The sequence below is a fragment of the Coffea eugenioides genome, chromosome 7, assembly GCF_003713205.1.
Source record: "Coffea eugenioides isolate CCC68of chromosome 7, Ceug_1.0, whole genome shotgun sequence".
NCBI classification, from domain to species: domain Eukaryota; kingdom Viridiplantae; phylum Streptophyta; class Magnoliopsida; order Gentianales; family Rubiaceae; genus Coffea; species Coffea eugenioides.
This window is the reverse complement of record NC_040041.1, coordinates 13,506,792-13,519,840: the sequence shown is the minus strand read 5'-3', so window position 1 is coordinate 13,519,840 and position 13,049 is coordinate 13,506,792. Positions and strand designations below refer to the sequence as shown.

At 33.0% G+C, this 13,049-nt stretch overlaps 1 protein-coding gene across 1 annotated transcript; it reads right to left on the bottom strand.

Annotated features, from left to right (window-relative positions):
- Positions 1-5,703: 5,703 nt before the first annotated feature.
- Positions 5,704-7,918, bottom strand: LOC113776961 (WAT1-related protein At5g40240-like). Its single transcript, XM_027322011.1, has 4 exons — positions 7,640-7,918; positions 6,991-7,152; positions 6,718-6,869; positions 5,704-5,803 (listed from the first exon to the last, which is right to left on the bottom strand). The coding sequence occupies exons 1-4, from the start codon at positions 7,916-7,918 to the stop codon at positions 5,704-5,706; spliced, it is 693 nt and encodes a 230-aa protein (XP_027177812.1).
- Between the last annotated feature and the right edge of the window lie 5,131 nt (positions 7,919-13,049).

Genomic DNA, 13,049 nt, shown 5'->3' with positions numbered 1-13,049 from the left:
CAAAGACAAACTCAATAAATTTCCACCTTGACGTGTATCCAACATCGGTAAATAGTAGATCAATAGCAAACAAGTTCCACCTTCTCTATAAAACTCCCAACGAATCTTAACGAACCACCAAAATCCCAACAGACCCCAACGAGTTACCAACAAACCAAGATGCAAAAGGCTCAACAAATCCCAACGGGCCAAATCTTACAAAAGGTTCAATAGATCCCAACGAGCTAAAAAATCACGAACATAGTAGTCATGCTCCACCTTCTTCTCAAAACCTTCAACGAGTTCCTACGGCTAAACAACTCTTCTTCAAAACCCAACTGAACTCCAATGAAATCTTTTTTCTTCACTCTCTGTAGCACCCAAAACCTGTTATTGTCATCAAGAATCCAAAATCTGACCATGATTCAAAACCTGAAACTCTCATACCAATTTGTTAGATCTGGTCCCAAGAAATTGATAAACGAGAATAATATAGTTCTTGACAACGGCTAAACAACTCTTCTTCAAAACCCAACTGAACTCCAATGAAATCTTTTTTCTTCACTCTCTGTAGCACCCAAAACCTGTTATTGTCATCAAGAATCCAAAATCTGACCATGATTCAAAACCTGAAACTCTCATACCAATTTGTTAGATCTGGTCCCAAGAAATTGATAAACGAGAATAATATAGTTCTTGACAACTCAAAAATGAGCAAATAACAAAACACAAATACAAACTCAACCACAGAAAAACACAAAATTTACGTGATTCGGTCTAATTGACCTACGTCCACGGGCGAAGGGGGAGCAGATTTACTATAATAGAAAGAGAGTACAAAAGAGAGAGTACAAAACCCTAGGAAACCCTTCTCGGGTCCAAAAGGCACCTAAAACTGAAAACACAAAAGAGTCTAAATAGCATTAAATGCTTAATGGCCCAAAGGCCCATGACTTGTTCTTTTGGTTTGACGTCAAACCAAAACTCCTCTCAGACCGCGCCCCTAAAACTCTTTTGGACTGGTGCACATGGTACTTGGGTTGGTGTCCTTAGCACATTTAAACTCACTTAAATCCACTATATTTATAACTATCAAGAGGAGATACTTCTTTATAAAAGTCTCGATGTGGGATACAAAGACAAATTCAAATATACATGTATTAGTAGGTAATATACATAATATATATCAATATATAAATTTTGATAATTCAACCTACAATCGGGAACTCGGTAATCGAACTTTAATATCCATTCTCAAACTATTTTATCAAATTTTATGCTTGAATTCAATAGTTGAACTTGAATATTTATTTCCAAACTATTTTACCAAACTTCAACGTTTGGACATCCATTGATTTTATCGATTTCCTTTTGACCGATATCCAATACCTAATCTAGACTAGATCAGTCTTTTTTTTTCAAATTTTTTCGAAGTTGATCACCCCTAAATGTGTGTTGCTTCAGAGTAAAACCTCTAGTGCTAAATATGACTTCTATTTCTCAATAAATATCCTTTATAAATTATCATTATTAATCAATAATTTAAGGGTACATTATTTATCAATAACATAAGGGAAGAATTGTTAACACATTTAAGAAGCCGTTTTTCTACATTTTTAAATGAAATACTTGCCACAAATGTCAAATAAAATATTCTCAAATAGGTAAAATACGTATTGTTTTCATTGAGGTGGGTAACGTGTTATTACCCCCACTTTCAGGGGGGGCAAAGTGTTATTAACCCTTTTATTTATAGGTATCTACATGGAGTTTGACTTACTGATGCAGATTTCCTTTCTTAGAATACGCTCACTATAATTCAAGATTAAATGCCTTTTCTAGGATTATTTAGGCTAATTATGTAAAATACTCCTAAAATAAAAAACCAGGAAATAATACAAACTTTAACGTATCATATCAGCAATTAAGTTTGGCGGGAGCAAATTTCGATCCCGAATATAAAGCTTTTCTTATTTAGGAAGAAAACGAAAGAGAAATCGGAAATAAAGCTCTTCTTATAAAGGGTTTTCTATTGGACTTATTTTTGTCTTTTCCTTTTTTCTCCCCTCTCAGTTATACTCTCTCCATTTTTTCCTTAATTGCCACATGAATTTATTATTTATCAAAGGTTCACCGTTCACATTACTTCCCAATCAACTAGCCTTCTTAACTTTAGTTAACCTACAAAAAAGTGACTGAAATAATGAACTAGTGAACTAATTAATTTTAATTATGTTTATCGCCATGATCCATGGGTCCACGGGTCTACTAGTTAAAATACTAATTTTATGGACCACATGATCCACCGGTGGTCATGGATCGGGTTCACTCAAAGTACTTTGGCAGTACGTATACAATTGCACGAAGCATGGGCGGCCTTCTCATTAAGAAGGAAAGTTATTGTCTGGCCTTATTTGTCTATTAGATTCAACTATTCTTTTAGAATAAGGATTTGATCCCTCATCTTTTTATCGAAATGTAAGTAGTGCCCCCATAAATTTATTAAATAATATTCACACCCTCGCATGAAACAGAAAATTCTTCTCAAGAGTAGGAAAAAATGATTTTCTTCCATTATTTTTACAAAATCAATTTCAAATACTCTTTTCTCAACTCATTATGAACTTCGGTTCCACTAATGAATTTTAGCATCTACAAGAATTCCAGTTGTACAGCATTTATTTAACATATTTTACTCTAAATCACTGAGACTGGAGGGCATCTATCTGGCTCAGCAATATTCTCCTTTTAGTTCGAGACCATATATTAGGCCCAAGAATCATTTCACAGACTCCAACTAAAGAAAAAAGCTTCGGCTTCAGACAAATACAGCTCTGATCCATGATATTTCCAATGTTTTTTTTTTTTTTTTCTGTTTGTCTGTAATCACAGCTAACATACTCTACTCTAAGGTGGAACCTGAAGAAACTTGTATGATGGTTGGGGAGTGAACCAGACTTTAAGGATGGGATCTAAAGAGACTTGTATGGAATTTAGAGGTGAACCAACAAATCAAATAAGTGTATTACTGTATTTTCTGAATTTTTTTTAAAGACAAAAGACACTATACTTCTTGTATGATGCATTAGGTGGGGTTCAAGCCCTGACTTAATGCACGGGAAAGCTATGCCCACCAAGAATCTCTATAGAAGGGGAGGTATATTCTTCATTTTAAACAAATTTGATTCTCTCTCTAGAATTCCATATTGGGAAAGTTTCTTTCTCCGTATTTTCTATTGCTATAGAAATATTGACTTAAGCATTAAAGCTTCCCTCCGAAGATAAAGCCCCACTTTTTTTTTCATGTCATCATTAGAATTTTACAGACTATTATCTTTGTTGGACCGTTGAGCCATTTTTCTTGGCATCATCAACAGTCTTAATCAAGATTGCATGCAAACAATTTCAAAGGATAATTTCAGAAACCTCCCCTGAGGTTTCTAAAAATTTCACTGACCTTTCCTATGGTTTGAAAAATTATACTAATCTTCCTTGAGATTTATGATTTGGTAACAAAATTAGTCTATTTCTGAAAAAGTATGATTAAAAAATTACTTCTAGGAGAAATATGAAAATTTTGTTCCTCAAATTCCCCTTATGCCTCTATATGAGGAGTTGTTCTAAAAAAAATCCATACGGGTGCGTGGTGCACCCGTTTGGTCTGATGGTGGTTCAATTCCCATCAGATTCCCCCCGACTCAGTTGGGCAACCTCTTAGAGTAGGCTCCCCCCCCCCCCAATAAGAGTAGGAGTAAGCTAGGTTAGATTAGATTAGATGTGTCGTTACGTAAAAAAAAAAAAAAAATTCCCCTTATGCATTCCAGTCAAGGTGTACTAGCAAAATCAATTATCAGTCAAGATACATTGCAATCATGATTGTCTTGGAAAATTTCATGATTTTCAACTAAAATTATAACTTTTAAATATTAAACTGAGAACAGTAGACATTGTTTACTTGACTTAATGTATGCCTTCTGTGATTTTGCACAGAAAAGAACAACCAATTTTGCATTTCTTCTACCATTCTTTTTTAACACCTCCAAGACATTACTTTGTACAAAGGCCATCTCTTTAGTTGGTTACTAAGGGAAAAATCCTTAAGATAGACTTATTTCTGATTTTTCTCTGTGCTTTCTTTGTTTTTTGAGTGTTTCTTTTATGCGATTGAATTGATCGTCAAGTCCTATCAATTACAATGCGCAAATTTTCTGTAAACAGGGCCATGGCTTTCATTAGTAGTCCCCCCGGGCCCCCAAAAAAAGAACATTTTCAAAGCTAAAGATGAAACTGAGAATGAAAAATCTTTGCAGTAACTCTGAGTATTTTAGATTTGGAATACTTCAAATACAGAGCTGCACCACATTGTTACCTATGCACATGAATGTCTATTGGTTTCTTGGTCCACTCATCGCAGATTTTTGTATTGGGTCATGGAAGATATATAGCTTGCACTGCTCAGGGTGACTGGTTGCAATCTTTCTACGATGATCACCCGGGATATAATTATGTTCAATTGCAAATTCTAACAGCTCTTCTTTCAGGTGTATTTTGACAGTTACTGAGTTCAAGGAAAATTATTTAAATGTCTAATTTCTTAAGAAAAATAGGTATGCCTTTTGTTTCAGGCGATGATAGATAACACTCTCAAGGATGCTTTCTTTTAAAAATTAAACCATCCTCCATATATACAAGGAACTCGCGGCATTTGAGATCGAATGGAAGAAGAATTAATTTTAAAGAGAATTCAAGAAGATTTATATCGGATAAATGATACAATCTCGTCTCTGACATATATTTTAATATCTCAACTACACATTCCTCAACAAACAAGAGAAGTTGAAGAGTCGTCATTCTCAATTTTATCTTTTTTTTTTTAATCTATGAATAAGGTCCAAGTACCTATAGTTCTCAAATTTAACATAACGTTGCAGTACTATATATTGTGGCTTGATTAATTTACAATCGTTTATCACAGTTACATCTAGGTTTTCCATAGAAAATGCACTATGTAAATGCATCCCCATAATTTTTAGGTTTACAATCATCTTGGAGCTTTATTACTAAGTACTGCATAAGGCACTTTAGATAATTGTATAGAAAGATTATAAAAGTTGAGGGAAATATGTGAAAATTGGTATGAGGAAGTTGTAGTTGGTGTTAGTGTTAGTGGCTATGTGGTGAATAGTCACCAAACGAAAGAACAATATTGGTAAAAGTAGGGGACCATAAATTGGCACTAAGATCCCACTCGTCACGCAAGCCAGGGCTGCTCCTACTACTATTAGAATTCCCAGATTCCTTGATCCTATCCTCTATCACGTCCTAATAGTCACCAAACGAAAGAACAATATTAGTAAAAGTAGGGGACCATAAAGAGCCAAAAAGAGTAAGGACTAATCTTCTAACAATATGTACAATGTCTTGAATGAATGTCATGTATGCTGAATTTAAATTTCATATCTAAATTTTATATACGAGATATTTATTTAATCATAATAGTATATATACTATCAGTATATACAAGATTAGCTCAAAGAATAATGTGTCATGGAATATATTTATGAAAAGCATACAATAAAAAATATGCACGCACAGCTCAGTCTTTCTTGAAAATACACATATACGTAGGAGTAAACAACTAATTCAGAAAATAATTGCGTTTGGTTATTCAAGCACTCGCCAGCTAGTAATGGATCATTTTCAGTGGAAGATTCCATAAACTTGTTACGCTTTTGTGATGTCCTGCCGTTGTCTTCTTCTTCTTCTGCTTTTGCCCATATCAACATGTAAAACCCCAAATGATATGATCAAGGATCCGATCAAGCTGCAAAGTAAATATCATTCCAAAATATATCATATGAAATCTTTTACATATAAAAAGAATTTAATGTACATAAAAAAATACACGGATTGTCTCGATGGTGTTGGGGTTTTGTACAATTATGTGCGGCTGATGTATTTCTTCTAAGATTTGGTGTACATGTTTATACATGATTGCTTTCATATGTTGGTCCATTAGTATTCACGAACAAAACTTAGATGTACAACAAAATGATATAATTACACACCAAATTTTGTAATAAGTACATCAATGGCACAATTGCATCAAAATCCCAAGTGCACAAGTACGTATTATGTGCATGGCTTGATCTCATTCAATTACTCCGTGCATCTCGAAAAGTTTGCCACTTTTCGGGAATTAGACTTTTTTATTTTATAGTAGACATATAGTAGAAATAGACTCCTATACTTCCTTTATTATCCCTGATTGAATTGTCTGAGATATGTATAAGAGTAAATTTTATATACACCAATAGTATATATATTATCATTATTAAATTCATAACATATGTATAAAAATTAAATTTTAAATTTAAATTTTATATAATTATTATTCATTTAATATTAACGATACACTCTCAGTGTGAAAAAAATTAATCCTATAAATAAAGTGGTGCATTAAAGCTGCGCAGACAGCTTCTGCAATCCAGTCAACACATTTCTTTTCTTGTAGTCTAGTGCATGCGCTGGAATGAATGCATTGGTAGTAGTAAGGGTACGTTTGATGGTTTTCATAGATTGTGCCAGGACCCACTATTAATGGCAGTGATCTGGATGGATAAATTAGAACAAGGTGAAAATCTTATCTGCTATATATGTTAGGTAAGTGACACATTCTCGGACAGTTTAAAAACGAAAACGTGATGACTTTGATGGGATGGAGGGAGTAATACGTACCTTCCAAGGCAGAGATCATCGCCAACAAAAATGAAACCCATCACTGCAGCAATGGGAATTGATAATGGCGTAAATAAAGCTACATATACAGGACCCTTTATGCGTAAGCCCCAGCTATTGACAAGAATACTGATGCCTGATCCCAGTACTCCCTGAAGAAGTAAAAATTATTGAGTGCAGTGATGGGCAGTGGGTAATGGACTCAATTAGCCTGCAATACAAAGCTACAGTTTGCAATTCTAGGGTTCCAAATACGTTAGGTCCTGTGCTTACCCCATACACCACCGAGTACAACTGCACATCAAGTTTGAATATATTCCATGCACTTGAATCTGGTACCCCGATCAAACAAACGGGTGCTGCTAAAATCATACACGGTAGGTTGAAAAAGAAAACGACAACTAGTTCAGCTGGATACTTCACAACAGACTTGGCCTAAAAACAGTGGCGGAATCAGGACTCCCAAGTTAAAAGGGGCAATTTTTTTTATTGCAATACACAATCACCCAAGGCAGTGTCTCTTTTGTAATAATTGAGTCCAATGAAAATGACAACTGATCAGCATAAAGTTTTGTATCAACTTTGTACAAAATCATAAAGAGTTTTAGGATAAGAATGGTATTGGAGCAACCATGAAATAAGTCTTTTCTTACCATAAACAAATGTGGCACTAAAAAATGAGTTCCAAATGATAGTTGGAATTCATATTTTGTTATTCAGAATTCACATTTTGTTTCAAGTAGCACTAGTTTTTTCATCATTTTCACGTAGGAGATAGTAGCAAAGCTCAGGAATATAATTAGAAGCAGAGTGAACAGTGAAGGGAAAAATTAATTTTATGAAGATTCAAAAGGTGCAATTGTAGAACAAACTTAATGGATTTTAAAATCGTAAAAGCCGATTTTGGTTTTTAAGATTTTACCTGATAAATATAACAAAGGGAGGCTATAACATATTCAGCAGCGAGAAGGGCACCACCTTTGACCCAATCCGATTGTTTGGCGCCGGCGGTGATCGTGGCTGTTGCTGGCTGCTGTTCAAAAACAGAAGCTGAAGATGTAGGGCTCCTCATCAGCACCGGGCCTTTGTAGAGAACCACTAGTAGGGCTCCCGCAATTGTTATTATACACCCAATTACCTTAACTTGGGTGGTCAAGCTTTTCATTTCTAGCTTTTCCATCCTGAACATGACAACAAACATTGGTCTAGTTTGCAAATTTGTAAAAGTATAATTTTGCAGTTTTTCTCATCTATAACTTGGAAAACCAAAAGAAAGGGTATTGAAGCCTTCATGTCATCATCGGAGAAAACCGAGTCTCAAATATAGCGTTCTTTTAGAAAAGGGATAATTTTAGAAACCTCCCCTGAGATTTCTGACTATTTCATTTAGATCCCTTGAAGTTTTTAAAATTATACTTACCTCCCTTGATTTAACAGTTTGGTAACCAAACCTTAAAATAAGGTCAAAAATTTAATAAATACCCTAAAATGCTCTTATCTTATAAAGTTCGATTAATTTTTCTAAACAATTGGAAAGTAATTTGACACAATTATATAAAAAAAGGAATCTCGAAGTTTTTCATGCCAATATTTGTTATTTACTAATCAACTATAACAATAAATCTTTTCTTATGATAAGCTATTTTTTATAGTGCTTTATTGGGAATATAGATTCTTTTTAAGATAGAGAAGAAAGTGTTACCTTGCATTTTTTAAATTTATGGACTATTTTTTTAAATAAAAGTTTATGGGTTAGTTTAGTGATGGAACTACCATAGTTTGATAGTGATTTTGGGCCATTTTTTTAAAATTATTATTGATTTATTCTTGATTTTGATACAAAAAAAAGCTACAAAAAAATTGGATGATATTAAAAGTCATCAAAAAAATTACTAGTTTAATGTTTGATCTGAATAGATATTAGCGACAACATTAATAGTTCTTCTATACTTCTAATGAAATATAAGAGAAATGAACAAGAAGGAAAAAGGAAAAAAAATTATAAAATCCATCCTTTGTGTAAACATGGCAACAAGAGAGTTTTATTAAAATATTATTAAGGTTAGTATTATCATTTTAAATGGGTAAGGGAGGTAGGTGTAATTTTTGAAACCTTAAGGGAGCCACATGAAATTATCAAGAACCTCAAGGAAGGTTTCTGAAATTATCCCATTAGAAAAATAAAATCAAATGGTGAAAGTGTCTAAAAGTAGGGGGCAATAGATACTAGTGCATGCATTTAAATGGTAAATTACGAATAATATCACCAACCTTTAAAACACATGACAAATTATCATTTATGATTTTAGTATAGAAAATCAATCATTATGTGAAGACACTAAAAAGAAAAAAAACATAAGAGCCTTAAGACTGCTAGGATAAATGTCGAAGCCGGTGTAAGGTTGGTCATGGCGGAAGCCAGTGTCGGAGTGCTATACTCGATTCCTTTGTATCCAAGATATTGACCTAGAAAGCTGAAATTATAATTCCAGAAGAAAGTTTTGGTAAACTCCTTTAGAAAAATACAATTAGATAATTGAATATTATGATGGTAAATATATGCGTGTGTATATATGTATATTTATACCCAAGAATTCCAAGGGAGAAAAATCTAGCGAAGAGACCAAAACTAAGTGGAGGAAGCTGAGATTTCCTGTCAAGATTTAAAATCAAGAAAGGAAATTGAGCAAGTTAATTTCTAGTTTAGATATATGAAAGAGGGAGATGAAGAAGGCTTGTGAACTAGTTTACCTGTGGAAGAAGAAACAAAGAGGGAGGAGGAGAAGAGTTGAAATCCCATAGGAATATAACATGAAAGCATGATAGTTCAAACCCTTTAACGTGGCTGCTTTGAAGATAGTGGTCAAACCAACGTTGACACACGCCACTGCTACCATTGCTGTGAAAGGAATCAACTCTGTACAACGACCCCTCTCTCTCAAAATCTCCATCTTTCTTTCTTTCTTTCCTTCTCTGCATATAGTACTTTCTGTACTTTATAGTCTTGAAGTTATAGAGCTCAAAGTTATAGGAGTGCAGTTCACTGCCCTGCATGCGGTAAGTGTTTTTTTTTTAAAAAAAAAAAAAAAAAAAACCCTCCCATCCTTTCTCCGCACATTTTTTATTTTCAGGTGTCACGTTTAAAATTCGAACCACAAATCTGATAGTAAAGACGACTCTGAGAGTGCTCCTCTCGTTAATGAATTGACTCCAAGTTTTTGTCATTTAGTATAGTTTGAGGGTAACGATGTACTTATTGTGGTTTGTCTTTTTTCATTTCTATCATATTTTGACTTTAGATTTTCAAGGATTAATGAAAGTTTCCTAGCCAAATGTGGGAGATATTTGGACTTCGCCCCCTAAATACAAGCATTAGACACTTTTTGCCAATAAGAATATTCCGCTGGTACTATAAAAAAAATAGTGGAAAAGAAAAAAATAAGGGAATGAATGAAAAAATAGTAAAAGAAAGAAAAATTATATAATAAAATAGTAAAAAATACAAAATAAAAGAAAGTGGTGGAAAAGAAAAAACAAGGGAATGAATGAATAAAAAAGAAACAAAACAAAATAGTAAGTGCACTTTTATCTTGAAATATCAAATAGGGAGAAAATGTTTATTAAGTTCAAGGGAGCAAAGCACAATTAAATGTAAAGTTCAGAGAGGTTTATGTGCATTTAACCCTATAAACGATAAACCAAAAACTATTTTAATCATTAAAACTTGTGTACAAGTCTACACTTCTTCATTAAAAGTATTTTTTTTCCTTTTTCCAATGTAAATGGGAGGTCTTAAATTTGAAATCTTTCGGTTACACTTCCTCCACTTGTACCATCCAACCCATCTCTCCACACCTTCTTCACTAAAGTATTTGTTTTTCAACCAGCCTGTAAAAAAAATAAATAAATAAAGTTTGCTTTAGTGATCTTGAGATCTGAAACTTGAACTACATCTACTATTTGAAAAGAAATACACAACTATTTAAAGTTGGTTATTACAACATTCAACATTTTCTTAAACTCAATTTATGGAAACGATTAACTATCAATATTTTTTGAAAACTCTTCTGCTGTATTGACCTCTAAAGATGAGAAATACCTTAATGCTAAAACTAAGTTTATAGGATCATGTGGGAATCTTGTTGCAATATTTTTAACATGGTCCGCTCAGGAATTTATAAAGAGAGACGTTCAATTTTTGTTTTGGCTAGAATAAATATCCAAGGAATTGATAGTAAGTTGAAAATTTATATACCACTTAGACCACTTAGGAATTGATAGTAGGTTGAAAATCTAAGTTTTTAATTTTCTTTATTCTTCCTTTCACCCTTCTAACTAGCGACAGCATCTTGAAAATTTATATTCCACGAAAGAGTGATTTCTAAAGTGTTCTTCATTTTGCCTATCTTGGCTTAGAAAATTTCAACAATCTTATGATATTAGGATATCCAACTCCTAAGGGCTTATGCAACAATCTTATGATTTATATTTTCTACCTTTTAACAAATCAATGGAATTGCTTGATTTATTGTTCAAGTCCCAAATCAACAAGAAGTTGGATTTGAGATTGAATTTGAGACAACAAAACAATGTTAGATCAAAAGTAAAGAAAACTATACCCTACATAAAGCAAAGTTATGTCAGCCAAATCCATGATGGATCCATAATTGAAAACTTTCAATATCAACCACTTTATGAGATCTAACATTTTGTAATGGAATAATTGTCAACACATCAATCACAATATTGCTCTGCTGATAGCTAGTTCAAAAGCGAAAACTATGTTCCTTAGCGGTTCATATTGGAGAAACATACAAGCAGATTTGTTAAGTTTGGCTTAGGGATACTAGTGGGCACTTGTTGTCTGTGTTAACATATATTACAATATGAAAGCTAATTCAAAAAAAAGTGTATAAATACAAGAATGTAATAAATGTGAGTATGTAAATTCAGAAAGTAAATTATTGTAATTTATATGTCCTAATGACATTAGAAAAATACTTTATTTACTTAATCTTTTTTAAAACTAATGGCAACACTAAGCAAAAATTAAGTACTTCTGATATGGTGAGAGAACTAACATTGGATGGATTTGTGAGATATGGAGAAAATCTCTCATAATCATTTTTATTTTTGAAGGTCTTTTGTGATTGAAATAAGATGTATGCATCGTAACAGTAAATACAATAGACAAATGATTCTCATTCATCAAAAAAGTTTTGATGTCATGACCAAATTAAATCCTGAAAATTGTTGCAAACTATAATACATGACAACTATTTAGGCCGCAGTTGGATGAGGTCGCTTCAGCTCGTGTACTTTCTCATTCAATTGATAATGACAAGAAATCATGAGCAAAAATTTCATCTTGAAGTGAAACACATGTTCAGAGATGCTGGCCTTTTATTTAATTTGATTCAACATGCAGAGATGTGACTAGGGTTTGAGGGGAGTGAGACCTCATGATTTTATAAGCTAACACACACTTCGTATTGTTATGTTCTGTTCAATGCACTCTATTATCTTCCCCCCCCCCCCCCCCACAAGAAAAAAAAAAGTGGGGGAAAGAAAATAAATAAATAAAGGGATAATTTCACAAACCACCCCTGAGGTTTTTAATAATTGCAGAGAGCTCACCTCAAGCTTTAAAAATTACATATAACTCCCTCATTTCTACTATTTATGTAACAATGTAGGTAGGCCCAACAAGTTAGATTTTTCTCAAAAATCATCAATTGCCTTTTTGTACAAAACTAAAAAAGAAAAATACAGTATACTCAATCACTTTTTTTAATACAAATCACTATCCTAATTCTTAACAACTATCTCAGTATAAAGTCTAGTTCCAAATCCAAGTAGTCGCCTGAAAGATCCCGAATTGCATATATAGCATCAATAGTTGCCATGCTAAAAAAAATTTAAAACACACACACACACACACACATATATACACACATGCACACATACCCTCCCCCTTTATTGACAACCAATTTTATACTCCAAAATTGAATCTCAATGCCTCAACACCTTTCCAATCTAGTCTAGAACCACCATTATTACACAACCATATCTTTACAAATATTAACATCTAAGAAGTAGATAATAAGTTCTACCTCTACAACAAAATCATAACCAATAATTACTATTCCAACAAAAGAAATTCTTATGCAAATTTTGGCGTTTTACAAACATTTTTCTTAATAATAGACAAAAAATGACAAAATCCACATCCTTGGTCATTCTTCCTATTTCAATCATCAATTTTATTATTTATTTCTCTATCATCACAAGTCTCTTCATTTCCTTCTAGTTGACACATAATATGCTCCTCT

What these genes read in the sequence shown, in the direction of transcription:
- LOC113776961 (XM_027322011.1), bottom strand. Translation starts at nt 7,918, where the DNA reads ATGTTTGTTGTCATGTTCAGGATGGAAAAGCTAGAAATGAAAAGCTTG. An exon ending in TGTACTCGGTGGTGTATGGG is followed by an intron (nt 6,870 to 6,990) that starts GTAAGCACAGGA and finishes TTACTTCTTCAG; the next exon opens with GGAGTACTGGGATCAGGCAT. An exon ending in GATGATCTCTGCCTTGGAAG is followed by an intron (nt 5,804 to 6,717) that starts GTACGTATTACT and finishes TTTACTTTGCAG; the next exon opens with CTTGATCGGATCCTTGATCA.